The following is a 15,521-nucleotide window of genomic DNA, read 5'->3' as shown; positions in this document are numbered from 1 at the left end:
CTAATTGCTTCGAGTATGTAAATGAGCTTAAAGAGCGCAGAATCAATAATTGGCTACAATGTTGCTGATTTATTCAATAATAATCGATTATCTCATTTTTGTCATATTTGAAATGTGGGATAAAAACATTCACATGGTATATTATAGTAAAACTGTGACGTATAAGGCTAGTTTTATGTTGACATTATAAGTGAGAATAAACTAGAAATTCTTGCTTTATAGTTGTAAGTCTTGAAAATCTAGTTTGATGATATTTGTCATATTTATGAAATATCGAGAAATGTATTGTGGTGTTAACATAACAGCTTAACGTAACAATTTGTGTGCCTGGGAGTTTTAATCATCATTATGAGATTAAAGCTTTGTTTGTAAGTGTATTTTGTTTGAAATCTGTGCTTTTGCTAGTGTTCATTTGAAATGGCTGTGACAATGTTAAGAGACAATAAAGACTACAAATGTGTGTGTTAAGTGATGCCTCATTTACCCACAAAACATTAGAAATATTTTCTGGTTTTTAAAAATGAATAAGAATTGATTTTTTGTGATTCATGGTTTGTTTATTGCAGTATTGACAAAGGTGGCAAAATACAACAGGGGTATTTTTACATTATACATTTCTTAGAAGAAACAAAATAGTGAAACATAAATAAAATACCAATGCTCATTTAATATTTTATATCAGTTTTGTTTTTAAAAGAATTTTTGCAGACTGCCAAAAAAACAGCATTTTAAAAATACAGCTTTAGTGCTGGGCAAAGATTAATCGCGATTAATCGATACAAAATAAAAGTGATTTTGGCATAATATAGGAGTGTGTGCTGTGTGTAATTATTATGTATATATAAATTCACACACACACACACGCACGCACGCACGCACGCACACACACACACATTCATGTATGTATTTATATTTATTCTATATTATATATAAATGTAAAAAGTTATATATAAATAAAAAAAAATCTAAAAATACATCTTTAGTGCTGGGCAAAGATTAATCGCGATTAATCGATACAAAATAAAAGGGATTTTGGCATAATATATGAGTGTGTGCTGTGTGTAATTATTATGTATATATAAATACACAAAACACACACACACACGCACGCACGCACGCACGCACACACACACACACATTCATGTTTGTATTTATATTTATTCTATATTATATATAAATGTAAAAAGTTATATATAAATAAAAAAAATCTAAAAATACAGCTTTAGTGCTGGGCAAAGATTAATCGCGATTAATCGATACAAAATAAAAGGGATTTTGCCATAATATATGAATGTGTGCTGTGTGTAATTATTATGTATATATAAATACACAACACACACACACACACACACACACACACACACACACACACACACACACACACACACACACACACACACACACACACACACACACACACACACACACACGTATGTATTTATATATATTCTATATTATATATAAATGTAAAAAGTGATGTATAAATAAAAAAAATCTAAAAATACATCTTTAGTGCTGGGCAAAGATTAATCGCGATTAATCGATACAAAATAAAAGGGATTTTGGCATAATATATGAGTGTGTACACACACACACACACACGCACGCACGCACACACACACACCACACAAATGTAAAAAGTGATATATAAATAAAAAAAAATCTAAAATTATTACATGAATGTGTGTGTGGTTAAAAATACATAAAAATGACACACAATACACACACATACATTATGCAAAAAAAAAAAAAATTATTTTGTATGCGATTCCAATACAATCTTGCATAACTGAGATCCAGTGTAAAAACCCAGCAAAGGTAATTTTTATGTGATTTACTGTTTTCTCATCCTACATAATGTAAAGAACATTCTGTAAAATATAATCATGATATCTTTACTACAGTCTGAGTAAGGCCATGTCAAAGATTGAAACCTATGTGAAACCAATGTGAAATCAAACTTTGATGCTCCTAATCTCATAATTAGATTATAAGGGAGATTTTACCCTGGTTTTCACAGACAGGTTCACAAATAACACATGAATATCATAAATACAACCAATTGACACACAAGACTAAATACCTGACATTCTCGTTTCACAAAACGAGTGAACCACTTTCAATGTATAACAAATTTATTAGAATGCCATAATAAACATAAAGAACATTGTGTTTGTTCAGGATATCCATGACCGTAATGTAAACACACACAATCATTTCAATGCACATTCCTCATGTTTGCTCTATGAGTGTCGTCTATTATGGAAAAAGACTATAAAAAGCATAAAGGTCCCAGAACAATGCTTACATCTTTCTCCCAGTTCTCTCCTGTGACTTCTACAGAAACATCTCTTATTGGAAGAGGTGTCATGTCTCCCCTGTGGAGCTCCGAATTACACACAGTTCTCACCTGCATCACTACCTGCAAAGAAAAGGCAACAAGTTTTAATACAATTATGTTCTAATGATGTATTTTTTGATGCTTCTTATTTACCACAGCTGTTACTGTCAAAAAATATGAGACTAACTGTCTTGGGGAACAAAGATATACTCATTTTTGCACTAATATCATGCCTACAATAGACTGCTTTATACCTCACAGTCATGTTTTGATATGATGATGTGGGATGGATCAATTTCCTCATTGGAGTCTCCGCGTAAGTGTAACATCTTCTTGATTTGACCACCGTGTTCAGCGGTGATCCTGTGATCTTTGGGACACAACAACTTGATGCTTTGTGTGGCTGAGTTGCTGTGTAAGACCAGAAATCGCAGTTGGACTACATCTAGATCCTTGTACTCAAACTGTGAAACACACCAATCAATAGATAAGGACAAATACAATTTACATCATCTGAGTATTTACCAACAAAGTGCATTAGGACTAGTTGCAAAGGGGTAGAAAGTTTCTGGTAACTTTCCATGGGAACTTAATCTGGGGAATTTTGGAAATATTCCAAATTTGAACCTTGAGAGAATTTATGGGAATTATGTAGCCTAGAAATCTAGACGCACCCTAGCGGCCGCAAAATATATTTGCTGCCAGGGTTTAGTCTAGGCACTCACAATACACTTAACCGGTCCAAAAACCTAAATTTGGTCAGGCCAATCACATCGTGTGTAGCGTCTGTGGGGCGGGCTTAACATGATGACGACAGAGCTGCAACGGTTCCTACTTGAAAACAGAGAATGGCTGCTGCTGCTGGCGAACAGCTATCTTTTGAAGCGGCTTTGGCCGCGACTCTGGAGGACTTAGACTTATGTTTTTCTTTGAGAGAAGAGCAAATAACCCTACTGAAGTCCTTTTTAAGCAAGAAAGATGTGTTTGGAGTTTTGCCGACTGGTTACGGTAACTACGTCACCTTCTTCGTTGCTCTGATCCGTCATAGCGCTATCCTATTGCGTGCAGAGGCATTTTGAGGGACAACCTTATATCCCGCCCCTTGCATTGAGCCGTTTGTGTGAAGAGTTGCCAGACCTTACATCTTGATGTAGGTCTGGCTAACCAGGCTAGGAATTATGTGGACATTTTGGAAAATTTATATAAACTATATAAGATAAATAAACATTTTGGTTGGTCATAAGCAGACATGCATGCAACACTGAAAAAATTCATTCAATTTACTCAATTTTTATAAAGGGATAGTTCGGCCAAAAATGATATTAAACCCATGATTTACTCACCCCCAAGCTGTCCGAGTTGCATATGTCCATCGTTTTTTTAGACAAACACATTTTCGGATATTTTAGAAAATGTTTTAGATCTTTCAGTTGATTAAATGTAATGTTACGGGGTCCACGACCTTCAAGTCCAAAAAAAGTGCGTCCATCCTTCACAAAATAAATCCAAACGGCTCCAGGATGATAAACAAAGGTCTTCTGAGGGTAATCTGTGCAGTGTTGTTGTAGAAATATCCATATTTAAAACTTTATAAACAAAATAGCTACCTTCCGGTAGCGCTGCCATCGTAGTCGCGTCCGCATTCAGGATGAGAGCTTACGCAGCCTACGGAGGCTACTCTGCTGCTGCTCTGTGCCCCCGCCCTCAGAATTTGTCATACATCACTAAGAAAAGTGCGTACACTACGCTAATACTCTCTCCTGAATACAGAGGAGTCTAAGATGGCGGCGCTACCGGAAGGTAGTTATTTTCGTTAATAAAGTTTTAAATATGGATATTCCTACAACAACACCGCGCGGATTACCCTCAGAAGACCTTTGTTTATCATCCTGGAGCCGTTTGGATTTAATTTGTGAAGGATGATGCACTTTTTTTGGACTTGAAGGTCGTGGACCCCGTAACATTACATTTAATCAACTGAAAGATCTAAAACATTTTCTAAAATATCCGAAAATGTGTTTGTCTGAAAAACGATGGACATATGCAACTCGGACAGCTTGGGGGTGAGTAAATCATGGGTTTAATATCATTTTTGGCCGAAATATCCCTTTAAGGTAAGTGGTCGCAATCAATTTATTTAAACTACATTAAAAAAAGAAAAACAATGTAGCTTAAATAAATTAATTGCACCTTAAAAAATTGAGTAAATTGAATGAATCATTTTTTTCAGTGAAGATAATACAAAGTTTGAAGAATTCTGATACTTACACTCATCAAGCCATGGATTTTTTAATCAAAAATCCTTCAGAAATCATTCTAATATTAATGATTTATGAAGGATTTTTGATTAAATAAATGCAGGCTTGAGAATTATAAGAGACTTCTTTTAAAAACATAAAATAAAAATAGTTAAATATTAAAATTAGTAATTGGGTGGTACAGTAATTCTGTATGATAACAGAAAACTGGCTAGCAGAATGTAAAAGAAAGAGCACAACAGCTTAAGATACATGATAGCGCCTTATACACTTTTTTGTATGAAATAGTGCTAACTTACATGATTTACTTGCTTCAAGAAAACATTTGTGCATCTTATGGAAGAATGCAGATACATGCAAGGGGTGTGGCCTCAATGGTCATGTGACTGAGGAATGTGCAGGGCAGAAATTCAACTAAAATTGCATTAAATCTTGTTCTTTTAAACCATATTATTTTTTAACTACATTTAAGTTTGTGCATTTTTTTTCAAATTCCCAGTTTATTCCCATTAATTCCCATATATTCCTGTTAATTCACATATGTTCCTGTTAATTCCCATGGAAAGTTACCCAAATTTTGCAACCCTAATTATGACAGACAATTCAGTTTAGACAAAACAGTCTAGTGCATTTACCCTAAAGCCTCTTTGAAGTTCACTAAACCACTTCTTAGATCCGTCCACCGACGGCCTTATTCCTGAAATCTTAAGACAACAAATGTAGTAAAAAAACATATGCATTTTGTTTTCTCACAGATGGTAAAGCAAATTTTTTTTTACATGTGTCAGAATAACCAAGGGAGTTTGATTGACTTCTTACATTAGACTGGACAGGAGACACACAGGTAACACCACCAGCGGTAAAATTACAGAAGACACGCAGAGCATCAGCTGGACATCCTTGGTTAGGATCAATGTAGTAATGACCTATAAATAAAATACCACAGTAAAAGACCTTACTTAAGGGGCACAAAGTTCAAGAAAACAATGTATCAGGATGACATCCTCAGAGTAAAGCCAGAAAACATACTGTAGCTTCTGTACTTTAACCTAGTTTGCAAATACAGATGTAAAGGCTTAAACAAAACACTGTAATAATGCCACTGCAGACCAGACACAAACAGAAAACATGATATTGCTCGATGCTTCGATTACAACATTTCAGACCCTGGGCATGCGTTTTTAAATCTGAATCATGTTCAGTGTGACAGGACATCATTCTCACCGTCTTTCAGAGGATGGTGGATGAGACTCAGCTCTCTGCAGGTTGTCGCAGGGTTGTTTTTAGTACCCAGAGACCAGCTGTGTGCACTGCTATCTTCCTCATTCTCTTGATCATTCTCATCAAAGCGAGGCTTTCTGGAGAACATTGTTGCTTTCTGCAAAGAGACACAATAATATAAAATCTGAATCATATGTAAGAGAGAAATGTATTAGAGATAAAAGTTAGATCTATTAACCTTGGCGGTGAAGCCATAGAGGCGCCACGTTTCTTAAACATCGTGTGTAAACAGATGGCTGTGCACCACTATAGGGTCATCATGTACTTTTTCCATTCATTCAAATGAATATGACTTGTAAAAGTTTATCTTTAGAGCTGATAGAGATACTGTAATCTTTAATATACTGATATAGCCGGTTTCATCGGACGCACGTGCGGTGACGTGAGACGCGTGTGGTCCGAACTTTACTTCCAGTTTCATCTTTTAATGGTCTGACTAGTTGCTAAACTGAACTCTTGAATAAATACCTCATCGAAAATAACAAATGTTTTGCTTTCCTAGTTAATCTATGTGTTGTTTATTTTGGTTGTTATATAAATAAACTACGTTTAAAGTACTTTGTTGTTATTTATTCTTAGCAGAGTTTACCAGAAGTTACGTGTTGACCACGAAAGCCACTTGTTTATGTTGTTACTGCTGAAACCATCTGTTAATTGCCTGGAAATGATTTATCTCTTCCTGACACTTTTTTAACAATTACAATTGTCTTGCTAAAATGTGTTTTAATTCTGAACAACCCAAGGCTGATTGCTTCAGTTTGTACCAACATTTTGTGATCCTCTTGGTGGAATATGTTCCCTTGGTGTCTTCTGGCCAATGCCTGGTGTCCCCTTGTAAAGAGATAAACAAAATATAACCACATTATTCTGTAGTCGACTTCATAGTCAACATTCTGCATGAAATGTTTCATAAAATGTATTTTTATTTAAAATACAAGTGAGACATTATAACCTAAAGTGACATGCGGTAAAAATGTCTGACTTACAGGTTGTCCTCGCTGACCTTTCACGCCTTTTCTACCTGGTAATCCCATAACACCTTTTGAACCCTGTTGATATGAACGTTCATTATAAAATCCGATTTACGCAATGTCTGAGTCATATGTATAGTCTTTCAAGAAGTACATGTCAGATAACGATGACCGTGATTTAAATCAGTACCTACCTGGTTCATATACAGGTTAAAGATAACAAGAGCTATACCATACAGATTAAAAATGACATAATTACTCATGCGAGCACACACCTTCTTTCCAGAAGGACCCTGTGGAGCAAAATAAGAATCAGTTTGATCTCTGACATCATTCTTAAGATTATAAACAACGTTAATGTGCAGCACATACAGATAAACCATGGGATCCTGGACCACCAGGAGGACCACGAGAACCAGGTTCACCCTGCAAGCAACATTTATAAAACATAAGTAATTTTTACTGAATAGTTTTTTTATTTACAATATATTGTTTTAAAGAAAATTTACTACACAATGCACAATACTGCAGGCTGTTATTTACCTGTATGCCTTTGGGCCCAGGTTGGCCCTTGTGCCCTGGAGCGCCTTGTTTTCCCTGGAATATGTATAAATGGATTCATATGTGATACAAAAGTAAAAGCAGACTCTTACAATCTTACTGATTAATTTGAACTCACTTTGTTTCCTGGTGGACCAACAGGCCCTTGCAATCCTATGATACCAGTAGAGCCCTGTAGATCATAATGATCACGTTAAGGCAATTGAATTATATTGTATTCGTGACTAAAGTAATGTGAATAAGGTGAAACCTGTGGTCCTTTCTGACCAACATCTCCCTTTTCACCTGTAAGTCCTAAAAGTCCCTATAAAGATGAATAAGGTGAATCAGTCCCAAAGCTATCCAGAAGTAAAACTTGAAAGGTAAAAGTCTTTGATTTGATAGCCACTGTCACAACCGTACCTTTGGCCCTACAGGCCCATTGGGTCCGGGTTTACCTTTCAATCCTATAAGGCCCTGTGGTGAAAAGACAATAAACTATTAATAAACTATTCCTTTAAAGGGGACATTTCACAGGACTTTTTTAAGATGTCAAATAAATCTTTGGTGTCCCCAGAGTACATGTGTGAAGTGTTAGCTCAAAATACCATATAGATAATTGATTATAACATGTTAAAATTGCCACTTTGTAGGTGCGAGCAAAAATTTGCCATTTTGGGTGTGTCCTTTAAAATGCAAATGAGCTGATGAAATGCAAACACTAATTTCCATAATGGTGGTTTGTTGAAATTGAAACTCAATTGTGCTGTCAATTATTTTCTCTCTCTCTGGTTGGATAGTGCAGATTAAGGGGCGGTATTGTTACAATAAGATCCCCATCTGACATCACAAGGGGAGCCAAATTTCAAACACCTAATTTTTCACTTGCTTGCAGAGAATGGTTTACAGAAACTAAGTTACTGGGTTGATAGAAGTACTGGGGACCCAATTATAGCACTTAAACATGGAAAAAGTCATTAGAGTTTAAGAGTTAGTAAAGATTACCTTTGGTCCAGAAAGTCCTTGCTTCCCTTGCAAACCTGGTATTCCCGGGGCACCCTGTAAATATGGGGATTTTAAATAGTCAAACAACCAAAATTGTATTTCTGTGACAATAAAGAATAAGAAATTAAAATGTCATATATTATATTAAGCACATGCATGATAATAAATCAGTCTGTGCAAATCATGTTTACTTACAGCAATACCCAGTTCACCTGCTCTACCCGGAGGTCCTCTAAATCCAATATCACCCTGGAAGTTAATGAAAACAGTGGTAGTGAACCACTCTACTAAAATTTTCTTAAGAAAAAATATAAAAATCTAGTTGTAAGGTATGAATCTAGTCTTTGGCGATTTGTATGTAATTGTAGATATATTGTATGTAATATATAGAATAATGGTAATGGATTCCAAAACATAAGCAAGACAGTAAAAAAAGCTGAATTATGTTCATAAGGCCTTGAAAGATACCTACTGGATCTCCCTCAGTTCCCACAACTCCCAGCAGTCCATCTGTTCCACTGCGTCCCTTAAATGGTGTGAAAAAATAGTCAGGCTTGGCAAAATAATCAGTCAAATATTTAGAAATACGGTTGCAATAGGGATACTTGCTTGCTTTCCACGGAGACCAGTATTGCCAAGTTTCCCTTTATTGCCTTGAGGTCCCTTAAGAAAAAGAAACAATATGCATTTTTGTCCTATTTGTTGGTGTTGGCAAAGCATGACAAACTGTAATTAGTATTGAAACGTATGACGCACTGGCTTTCCTGCAACACCTTTAATTCCTTTTCTTCCAGAAAAACCGTCTGTTCCCTGTAAGGAAAGTTAATACAAATGCACATTTATATTTATTAAAATGTATTAAAACTGTAAAAAGTGATCTAAGTAAGATCTACTTAATTACTTTAATTGTTAACATTTAAAAAAGTTTTAGCAGCTTAATTTTGTTCACTTTAGGTGAAAATTTTAAGGTGAAAAAAATTACTTCAGTTGATAATACCTACAAAAATAAGCGTTATGAACCTACATTTTCACTTAAATTGAGAAAATAAAATTTGAAAAGAAAAAAAAACCTATTAACAATTTCATTCTTATCTAAATCAGCTGCATATTTTATGGAATGTTGACAATCTCAAAAGATCCCAAGAACAAGTAACATGCCATGTTATTAAAAATGTGCTGAAATTTAAATGTGATCTTTGTATTATATTGACCCACTGACCTTTGGTCCTTGTTGACCTTTGTCTCCTTTTCCCCCTGGAGGTCCAGAAGGTCCTGGTCTCCCCTTTACTCCATGAGGACCCACAGATCCTGGATGACCCAATGGCCCCTAAACACATGCATATATGAATTGGGTATCTCACAATACTTTGATGTTTTCATGCATTTGTTTTAATTTATTTTATGAATATAACTGCACAGAGCACTTAAATCTAATGCAGATGAAAGAGAAACAATTAAAAGCAAAAGACTGCAAGACTTTACAGTTTTAAATAAATATACACTAAATGACTCAGATGATCCCTGTTGATTCCCTTTCTCTAATATATAATCTTGCATATTGTTGCATAACTTTAACTGTATTTTAAATGCCAAACCTTGGTTTTAGATGAAACATTGTTTCATAGTTTGGGTGTGGAAACAAGTCTGGGTGTAAAGTATGACCTCACCGGTTTGCCTCGTACTCCAGACTCTCCCTTCATTCCTCGTACACCTGCAGCTCCCTGTAAACAATAGACTTGATGTGCCAGACAGCTTATATGTAAAAATGCATAAATCCTAAGAGATAAAAACCTACAACTAGTCCTGTCCTCCCAGGAGTCCCTGAATTCCCTTGATCTCCAGTCTCTCCCTACAGGGACAAAAACAACAGCACTTCCCTTTATAATAACAGAAAACTTTGTGTTTTAGGAAAACCACAAGAGCATATCCTATTGTCACAATAAAGGCTTTGAGCGTGTCCATGGAAAATATGTTTTCATTTAACTTATCATGGCAGATGATATGATTTGGCAACGAATTATGTTATATCTTAAATGGGTCAAATAAAGCATTTAAAAGAAATTAAACATACTTTCGACCCAAATCGTCCTATTTGTCCAACAACTCCTTTATTTCCGGGTAAACCCTAAATTGGGATAAAATGTATGTACTTCAGGCAAATACCTCAAAAACATACAGGACAGTATACTGAATTTTTTCAAAAAATTAACAGCATGGGTAAACATTTACCGGTAATCCAGGAGCACCATTTGGACCCTGAGGCCCATTTGTTCCTGCATCACCCTATAATATCCAAATAAAAATAAGAAATACAGATGTATTCATTTTCTCTATCACTATTGGTTAAACTGACTGTGTTTAATACAGTGGTACCCACAATAAGTCCATGTAGACCTTTGTTGCCTTTTCCCCCAGATTTACCCATGTTCCCACCCGGACCATATCTTCCTGCCAAACCCGAGCGACCTCTGGCACCCGACTGACCCTGAGCAGATACAATATGATAATATATATGTTTGACTTCTCCCAAACATCTGCACAAACTCCATTTAAAAACTCACTTTTTCACCAGGGGATCCAGGGTCTCCCTTATGCCCCGGAGAGCCACTTAAACCCTAACAAAACAATAAAACAAAACATCATGTTTGATCATTTAATGTAATCAGACAAGTAATAATGTTATTCAACTTATTCGAGATCTTCATACATCTCTTCCTATTGGTCCCTTTAGTCCTGGTTTTCCTAGATTTCCCATCTCTCCTTGGAAGCCCTTTGGGCCTTGATCACCATGAGATTCTGCTTTACCCTTCTCACCCTTTAACAACAGTACTGTCCTGTTTATCATTTATATAAAACCCCATAACATTCACACAATGTATGCAAAAGAGATACAATAGCAAAGCATACTGTACTTACATGCAATCCTTTAATTCCCGCTTCTCCGATTGGCCCAATTCCCCCCAATGGGCCCTAAGGTGAAGCAGTACTCATCTTTAGCATACTATGAAATGGTGGTTACAGTCAAGCCAAACATTTGGAAGAAGTTACAGGAAGTATCTTTGTATCGAGAGCAAGAATACCATCAGCTCATACTGTACGTAATTGATTTACAGAAATCGATATAATAAAAATTTCTAAGCAATCTACCTCCTCACCATCGACACCAGCAACTCCTTCTGATCCAACAGATCCTCTTAATCCCTACAGACAATACAGGAACAATGAAAAGGTCTTTAGTGTTGGGGAAAGTTACTTTTAAAAGTAATGCATTACAATATTAAGTTACTCCCAAAAAAAGTAACTACTTGTGTTGTCATGGAAAGTAATGCTTCGTTACTTTTTAGTTACTTTTGAGTTACTTTTTCTTGGCTGAGGCTTGATCTCTTTCAGGCTTTGCAGGTGTTTTTATGACTGCAAACTTCTGCATTCAGAAATTGCATATTTCATCACAAAAATGTTGAGCTCCGGCCTGCCATCTGAGTTTTTGACTCAAACTGTCCCCATACAGGCGTGTACGCATAAAGTGCATAATGTGACTATGTTTAGTTTAATTCAGTACATAATTTTTTTAGCAAATTAATTCAACTAAAAAAGTAACTTGCATTACTTTTTAAAAAAAAAAAGGAAATAAAATATTAATGTGTACTTTTAAAAAGTCATGCGTTTTGGCTCACTTTACTCATTACTTCAGAAAATAAATATTATTACGTAACGCATGTTACGTGTAACCCCCAAAACTGGGTCTTATTATAAAACAAATGCAAAGGTTACATAGTCAATGAACGTTATACTTGAAGAAATTGGCCCACCTTAATTCCTTTGTCTCCTGGTGGCCCAGAAGGTCCAGGTGGTCCATCTTTGCCCTGCATGAAATCACACATGATGGGATCTGCCCTATCTCCAATAAATAAATATAAAGGTAAAACAAAACCTACAGGGTAACCTGGCACTCCATGTGGCCCAGGGAGCCCTTGGGGTCCTTGTTCTCCGACTGGCCCCCACTGTCCCATCTGACCCCATTGGCCAATGTTTCCCTGTAGGCCCTTTAGATCATGACATTTAAAAAGTTATTATTATTACTTAATAAGCAAGCACGCTGTAAAATATTGTTATTGCAGCATTGAATGAAAGATGATGTAAGTAAGGGATAATGTAGAGGCAGCCGGTAGTTATCGGGAAATAAGCCCCGACAGTGTGATTAGGACCCGACGCGAAGCGGCTTATTTCCCGATAACTACCGGCTGCCTCTACATTATCCCGCTTATTACACGGCTACTTGCCATATAAAAAAAAAACTGGACATGAATATGAATTTGAAACATTTTATTGGCATATTTGTTTTAAATTAACATTTTTATCCTTCCGCGAAACTTTGCACAGATGCATAAAATGATCGTAATACCTTATTAAGATCCTCTGCTTCATACTTGTCTGTCTCCATTTTTTTCTCTTTAACCAGTCTTTGAGAAGTTTTAATGCCCATTCTGTATTTTTTTGTGTGTTGGCTTCATAGCTGTCATGCTCTATTTTGTCAAGTTCAGTCTCAGTAAGCTCTCTGTGTCTTGTCGTTGTTCGTTCTTCTATCCACTGTTTAAATGTTTTGTTTTTTCCGTACATGTTAAAATTATGGTTGTCCAGTGTTTGTCACAAGATGGCGCCAAACAGCTAGTAATCTTTATTGGCGCGGAGCGATTTTAATCGTACAAGTAGTACCGGCTATGCGTTATTACTTTGGAGCTATTTGAGGTTATTATTTGAAAAGAACGAACCTGCAAATGTCTCAACTGACCAATCAGAATCAAGCATTTCAGAGAGCCGTGTAATAACAACTAATAACAACTGCATGTGTATTAAATCCTTACAAGGGGACCAGGGTAACCCTTCTGGCCTGGTATTCCTCGCAAACCCTAGATAAGAAATAAATGAAATTCAATTTATTTCAACAGCTCTACAACCTGAAAGATTAATCATAAAAAAGAAATATAAACCACTTACTGGCAAACCAGGCATTCCTTTTGGTCCATCTGGGCCTTTTTTACCCTAAACACAAATGAACAGACTGTAGAAATGTATTTAAATGTAAATGAACACATGGTTATTGAACAGATCTGTGTTTGGTTTGATGGACAAGATAAGACCTGTTTGTGAGTACTGTTACAAAATAAATGGGCCCTTAGCTGTCACTGGGGTGGTGGTACCCTTTAAAAAGTACACATTAACAACTAAAAAGTTAATGTTAATAACTCCAAGGTGCATATTGTTACCAAAGAGTGCATATTACGACCTCAAATGTTTATTATATGTATACCAAATGTATATTTGTATAAAATTTGTACATAATAGGACTTTTTTAACAGTGTATGTAATGTTGTCACATGACGTCACTGAAGTTTTTATGAAAACCCTCACATTTTCTCCAGGACTGCCAGGAAGCCCCTTCAAACCCTCTGTGCCTTTAAAACCCTGAGACACAGACAAAGTGTACGTCTACAATTTATGTCATAAAATGTCATAAAACAATATTAAACGGAACTGAGAACTGGCTGCCATGTTTAGTTTCTAATAAAACATTTGGTTAGAACTTTATTTGCTAACTTACCTTGATTCCGGGCTTTCCGGGTTTGCCAGCCAGACCTCGGCTCCCTACTTCCCCCTTTAAAAGTTATTTTATAAGCATCGTTCTACTAGACTGGCAAAGCAAGTTTTTAAGAGCTTATACCAATGGTGAATAACATAACAAGGAGACAGAAGAGAATGAAAATCATATCAATCATGTGGGAAATTTGAAACTCACATTTTTTCCAAAAAGACCTTGGATTCCCGGTACACCCGGCGTTCCCTGTAATCCCTGTTTAAACATTAATACAAAACCAGAATTAGGTCTGATCAGGTCTTCATTGCTTTGAAAGAGGTCTTACCTGGGGTCCTTGAGCTCCTTTATCTCCATCTGATCCTGGTGGTCCAACAGCTCCCTGTAACACAAATGACTCTTGTGGATAATGAATGAGACAAATGAGCATTCATTAAAGTGTAAATATTTATAAGTAGCTCTTACATGTGCACCATCAATCCCATCCTGCCCTCGATTCCCAGAATCACCCTGGAGTCCCTAAAACAATGATGAACATGGAAGCAAACCATAGTGAGTTAGCTCAGATGCCCACCTAAACCCTTTAAACTTAAAAAAAAACTAACATGAGTCATGACCCATGCTAAACAACATTTAAACAATAAGGCTAAGTTTGTTGTGATGTTAAGCCATGCTTGACTAAAGGATCCAGTAGTTTGCTATGCTACAGTCTAAAGAAACTTGTAAATGTAGGCCTACCTTTTGACCTTTAAATCCAGTTCCTCCTGGGACCCCTAGTCTACCCTGTCCCACATTAAAATAAAATGTCATCAAGGGGTTATATTGGATTATTTAGTCCAATTATTTTCTGAATATGCAAATGAGATCATTATAATCAAAACAGCGAGAAAAAGAAGAGCAAACATTGCATAATACTTGGATACTTGGATACAAATGAAAAAATGGCTTTTAAGTAGTAATAATCTCATGTACAAGGGAACCTTTATACCGGGCTCTCCTTCGGGTCCTTGTTCTCCTGATTTGCCCATCTCGCCCTATAAAACAAGATTAAACTACAATTAATTAATTATCTAAATTAATTAATAACAGTGTTTAGGAATGGTCCAGGTTGTCTGTTAGTTTATTCTTCAAAGGAAGTGAGGCTGTCACATCACATAAATGTTGCAGATAATGGCACATCTATTCATAGACTTAAAAACTTCTCCGGAAATCAACACTTAGAGTGATAAGACTATGCAAATCGGTTCAACCATAAAATATTTATGTCATTTGTGCATGCACCAAAAAAAAAGGTTACGTACCAAAGGTCCTGGAAAACCAGAAAATCCACCTTGGCCAATCCGACCCTTTTGAGGTAAAATATTATGCTCTTATTTTTTGTACAGTACTTTGTGATATAATGTAAATCTATTACAAATCCATTTTAAGTGACATTTCATCACCTTATCACCTCGTGGTCCAGGAACACCATGGATACCAGGAGGACCTCTCTCTCCCTGAAGATATCATTTGATTAATTTAATTCTCAACTCACT

The 15,521-nt window shown here is 36.0% G+C and overlaps 1 protein-coding gene across 4 annotated transcripts in view; it reads right to left on the bottom strand.

The window, feature by feature from the left end:
• Positions 1-547: 547 nt before the first annotated feature.
• LOC135730484 (uncharacterized) overlaps positions 548-15,521 on the bottom strand; it is a 32,345-nt gene continuing 17,371 nt past the window's right edge. For 3 of the 4 annotated variants that reach the window (XM_065248453.2, XM_065248454.2, XM_065248455.2), the window contains 41 exons: positions 15,429-15,482; positions 15,288-15,332; positions 14,967-15,020; positions 14,725-14,769; positions 14,452-14,505; positions 14,315-14,368; positions 14,191-14,244; positions 13,996-14,049; positions 13,806-13,859; positions 13,392-13,436; positions 13,259-13,303; positions 12,332-12,439; positions 12,206-12,259; positions 11,544-11,597; positions 11,313-11,366; positions 11,104-11,211; positions 10,958-11,011; positions 10,774-10,881; positions 10,626-10,679; positions 10,468-10,521; positions 10,192-10,245; positions 10,064-10,117; positions 9,616-9,723; positions 9,153-9,206; positions 9,006-9,059; positions 8,869-8,922; positions 8,592-8,645; positions 8,397-8,450; positions 7,815-7,868; positions 7,663-7,716; positions 7,531-7,584; positions 7,395-7,448; positions 7,224-7,277; positions 7,127-7,144; positions 6,867-6,929; positions 6,649-6,711; positions 5,824-5,977; positions 5,419-5,525; positions 5,235-5,303; positions 2,596-2,805; positions 548-2,422 (listed from right to left, as the gene is read on the bottom strand). In XM_065248453.2, the coding sequence (XP_065104525.1) occupies positions 2,273-2,422; positions 2,596-2,805; positions 5,235-5,303; positions 5,419-5,525; positions 5,824-5,977; positions 6,649-6,711; positions 6,867-6,929; positions 7,127-7,144; positions 7,224-7,277; positions 7,395-7,448; positions 7,531-7,584; positions 7,663-7,716; positions 7,815-7,868; positions 8,397-8,450; positions 8,592-8,645; positions 8,869-8,922; positions 9,006-9,059; positions 9,153-9,206; positions 9,616-9,723; positions 10,064-10,117; positions 10,192-10,245; positions 10,468-10,521; positions 10,626-10,679; positions 10,774-10,881; positions 10,958-11,011; positions 11,104-11,211; positions 11,313-11,366; positions 11,544-11,597; positions 12,206-12,259; positions 12,332-12,439; positions 13,259-13,303; positions 13,392-13,436; positions 13,806-13,859; positions 13,996-14,049; positions 14,191-14,244; positions 14,315-14,368; positions 14,452-14,505; positions 14,725-14,769; positions 14,967-15,020; positions 15,288-15,332; positions 15,429-15,482 (2,796 nt within the window). In that variant the 3' untranslated portion in view covers positions 548-2,272. Of the gene's footprint in view, positions 2,423-2,595; positions 2,806-5,234; positions 5,304-5,418; positions 5,526-5,823; positions 5,978-6,644; positions 6,712-6,866; positions 6,930-7,126; positions 7,145-7,223; positions 7,278-7,394; positions 7,449-7,530; positions 7,585-7,662; positions 7,717-7,814; positions 7,869-8,396; positions 8,451-8,591; positions 8,646-8,868; positions 8,923-9,005; positions 9,060-9,152; positions 9,207-9,615; positions 9,724-10,063; positions 10,118-10,191; positions 10,246-10,467; positions 10,522-10,625; positions 10,680-10,773; positions 10,882-10,957; positions 11,012-11,103; positions 11,212-11,312; positions 11,367-11,543; positions 11,598-12,205; positions 12,260-12,331; positions 12,440-13,258; positions 13,304-13,391; positions 13,437-13,805; positions 13,860-13,995; positions 14,050-14,190; positions 14,245-14,314; positions 14,369-14,451; positions 14,506-14,724; positions 14,770-14,966; positions 15,021-15,287; positions 15,333-15,428; positions 15,483-15,521 lie in introns of those variants that run through there. The other variant, XR_010525982.2, reaches the window with a different exon arrangement.

Source organism: Paramisgurnus dabryanus, chromosome 11, assembly GCF_030506205.2.
Source record: "Paramisgurnus dabryanus chromosome 11, PD_genome_1.1, whole genome shotgun sequence".
NCBI classification, from domain to species: domain Eukaryota; kingdom Metazoa; phylum Chordata; class Actinopteri; order Cypriniformes; family Cobitidae; genus Paramisgurnus; species Paramisgurnus dabryanus.
The sequence above is the reverse complement of the archived record's forward strand: the minus strand, read 5'-3'. Positions and strand labels throughout refer to the sequence as shown.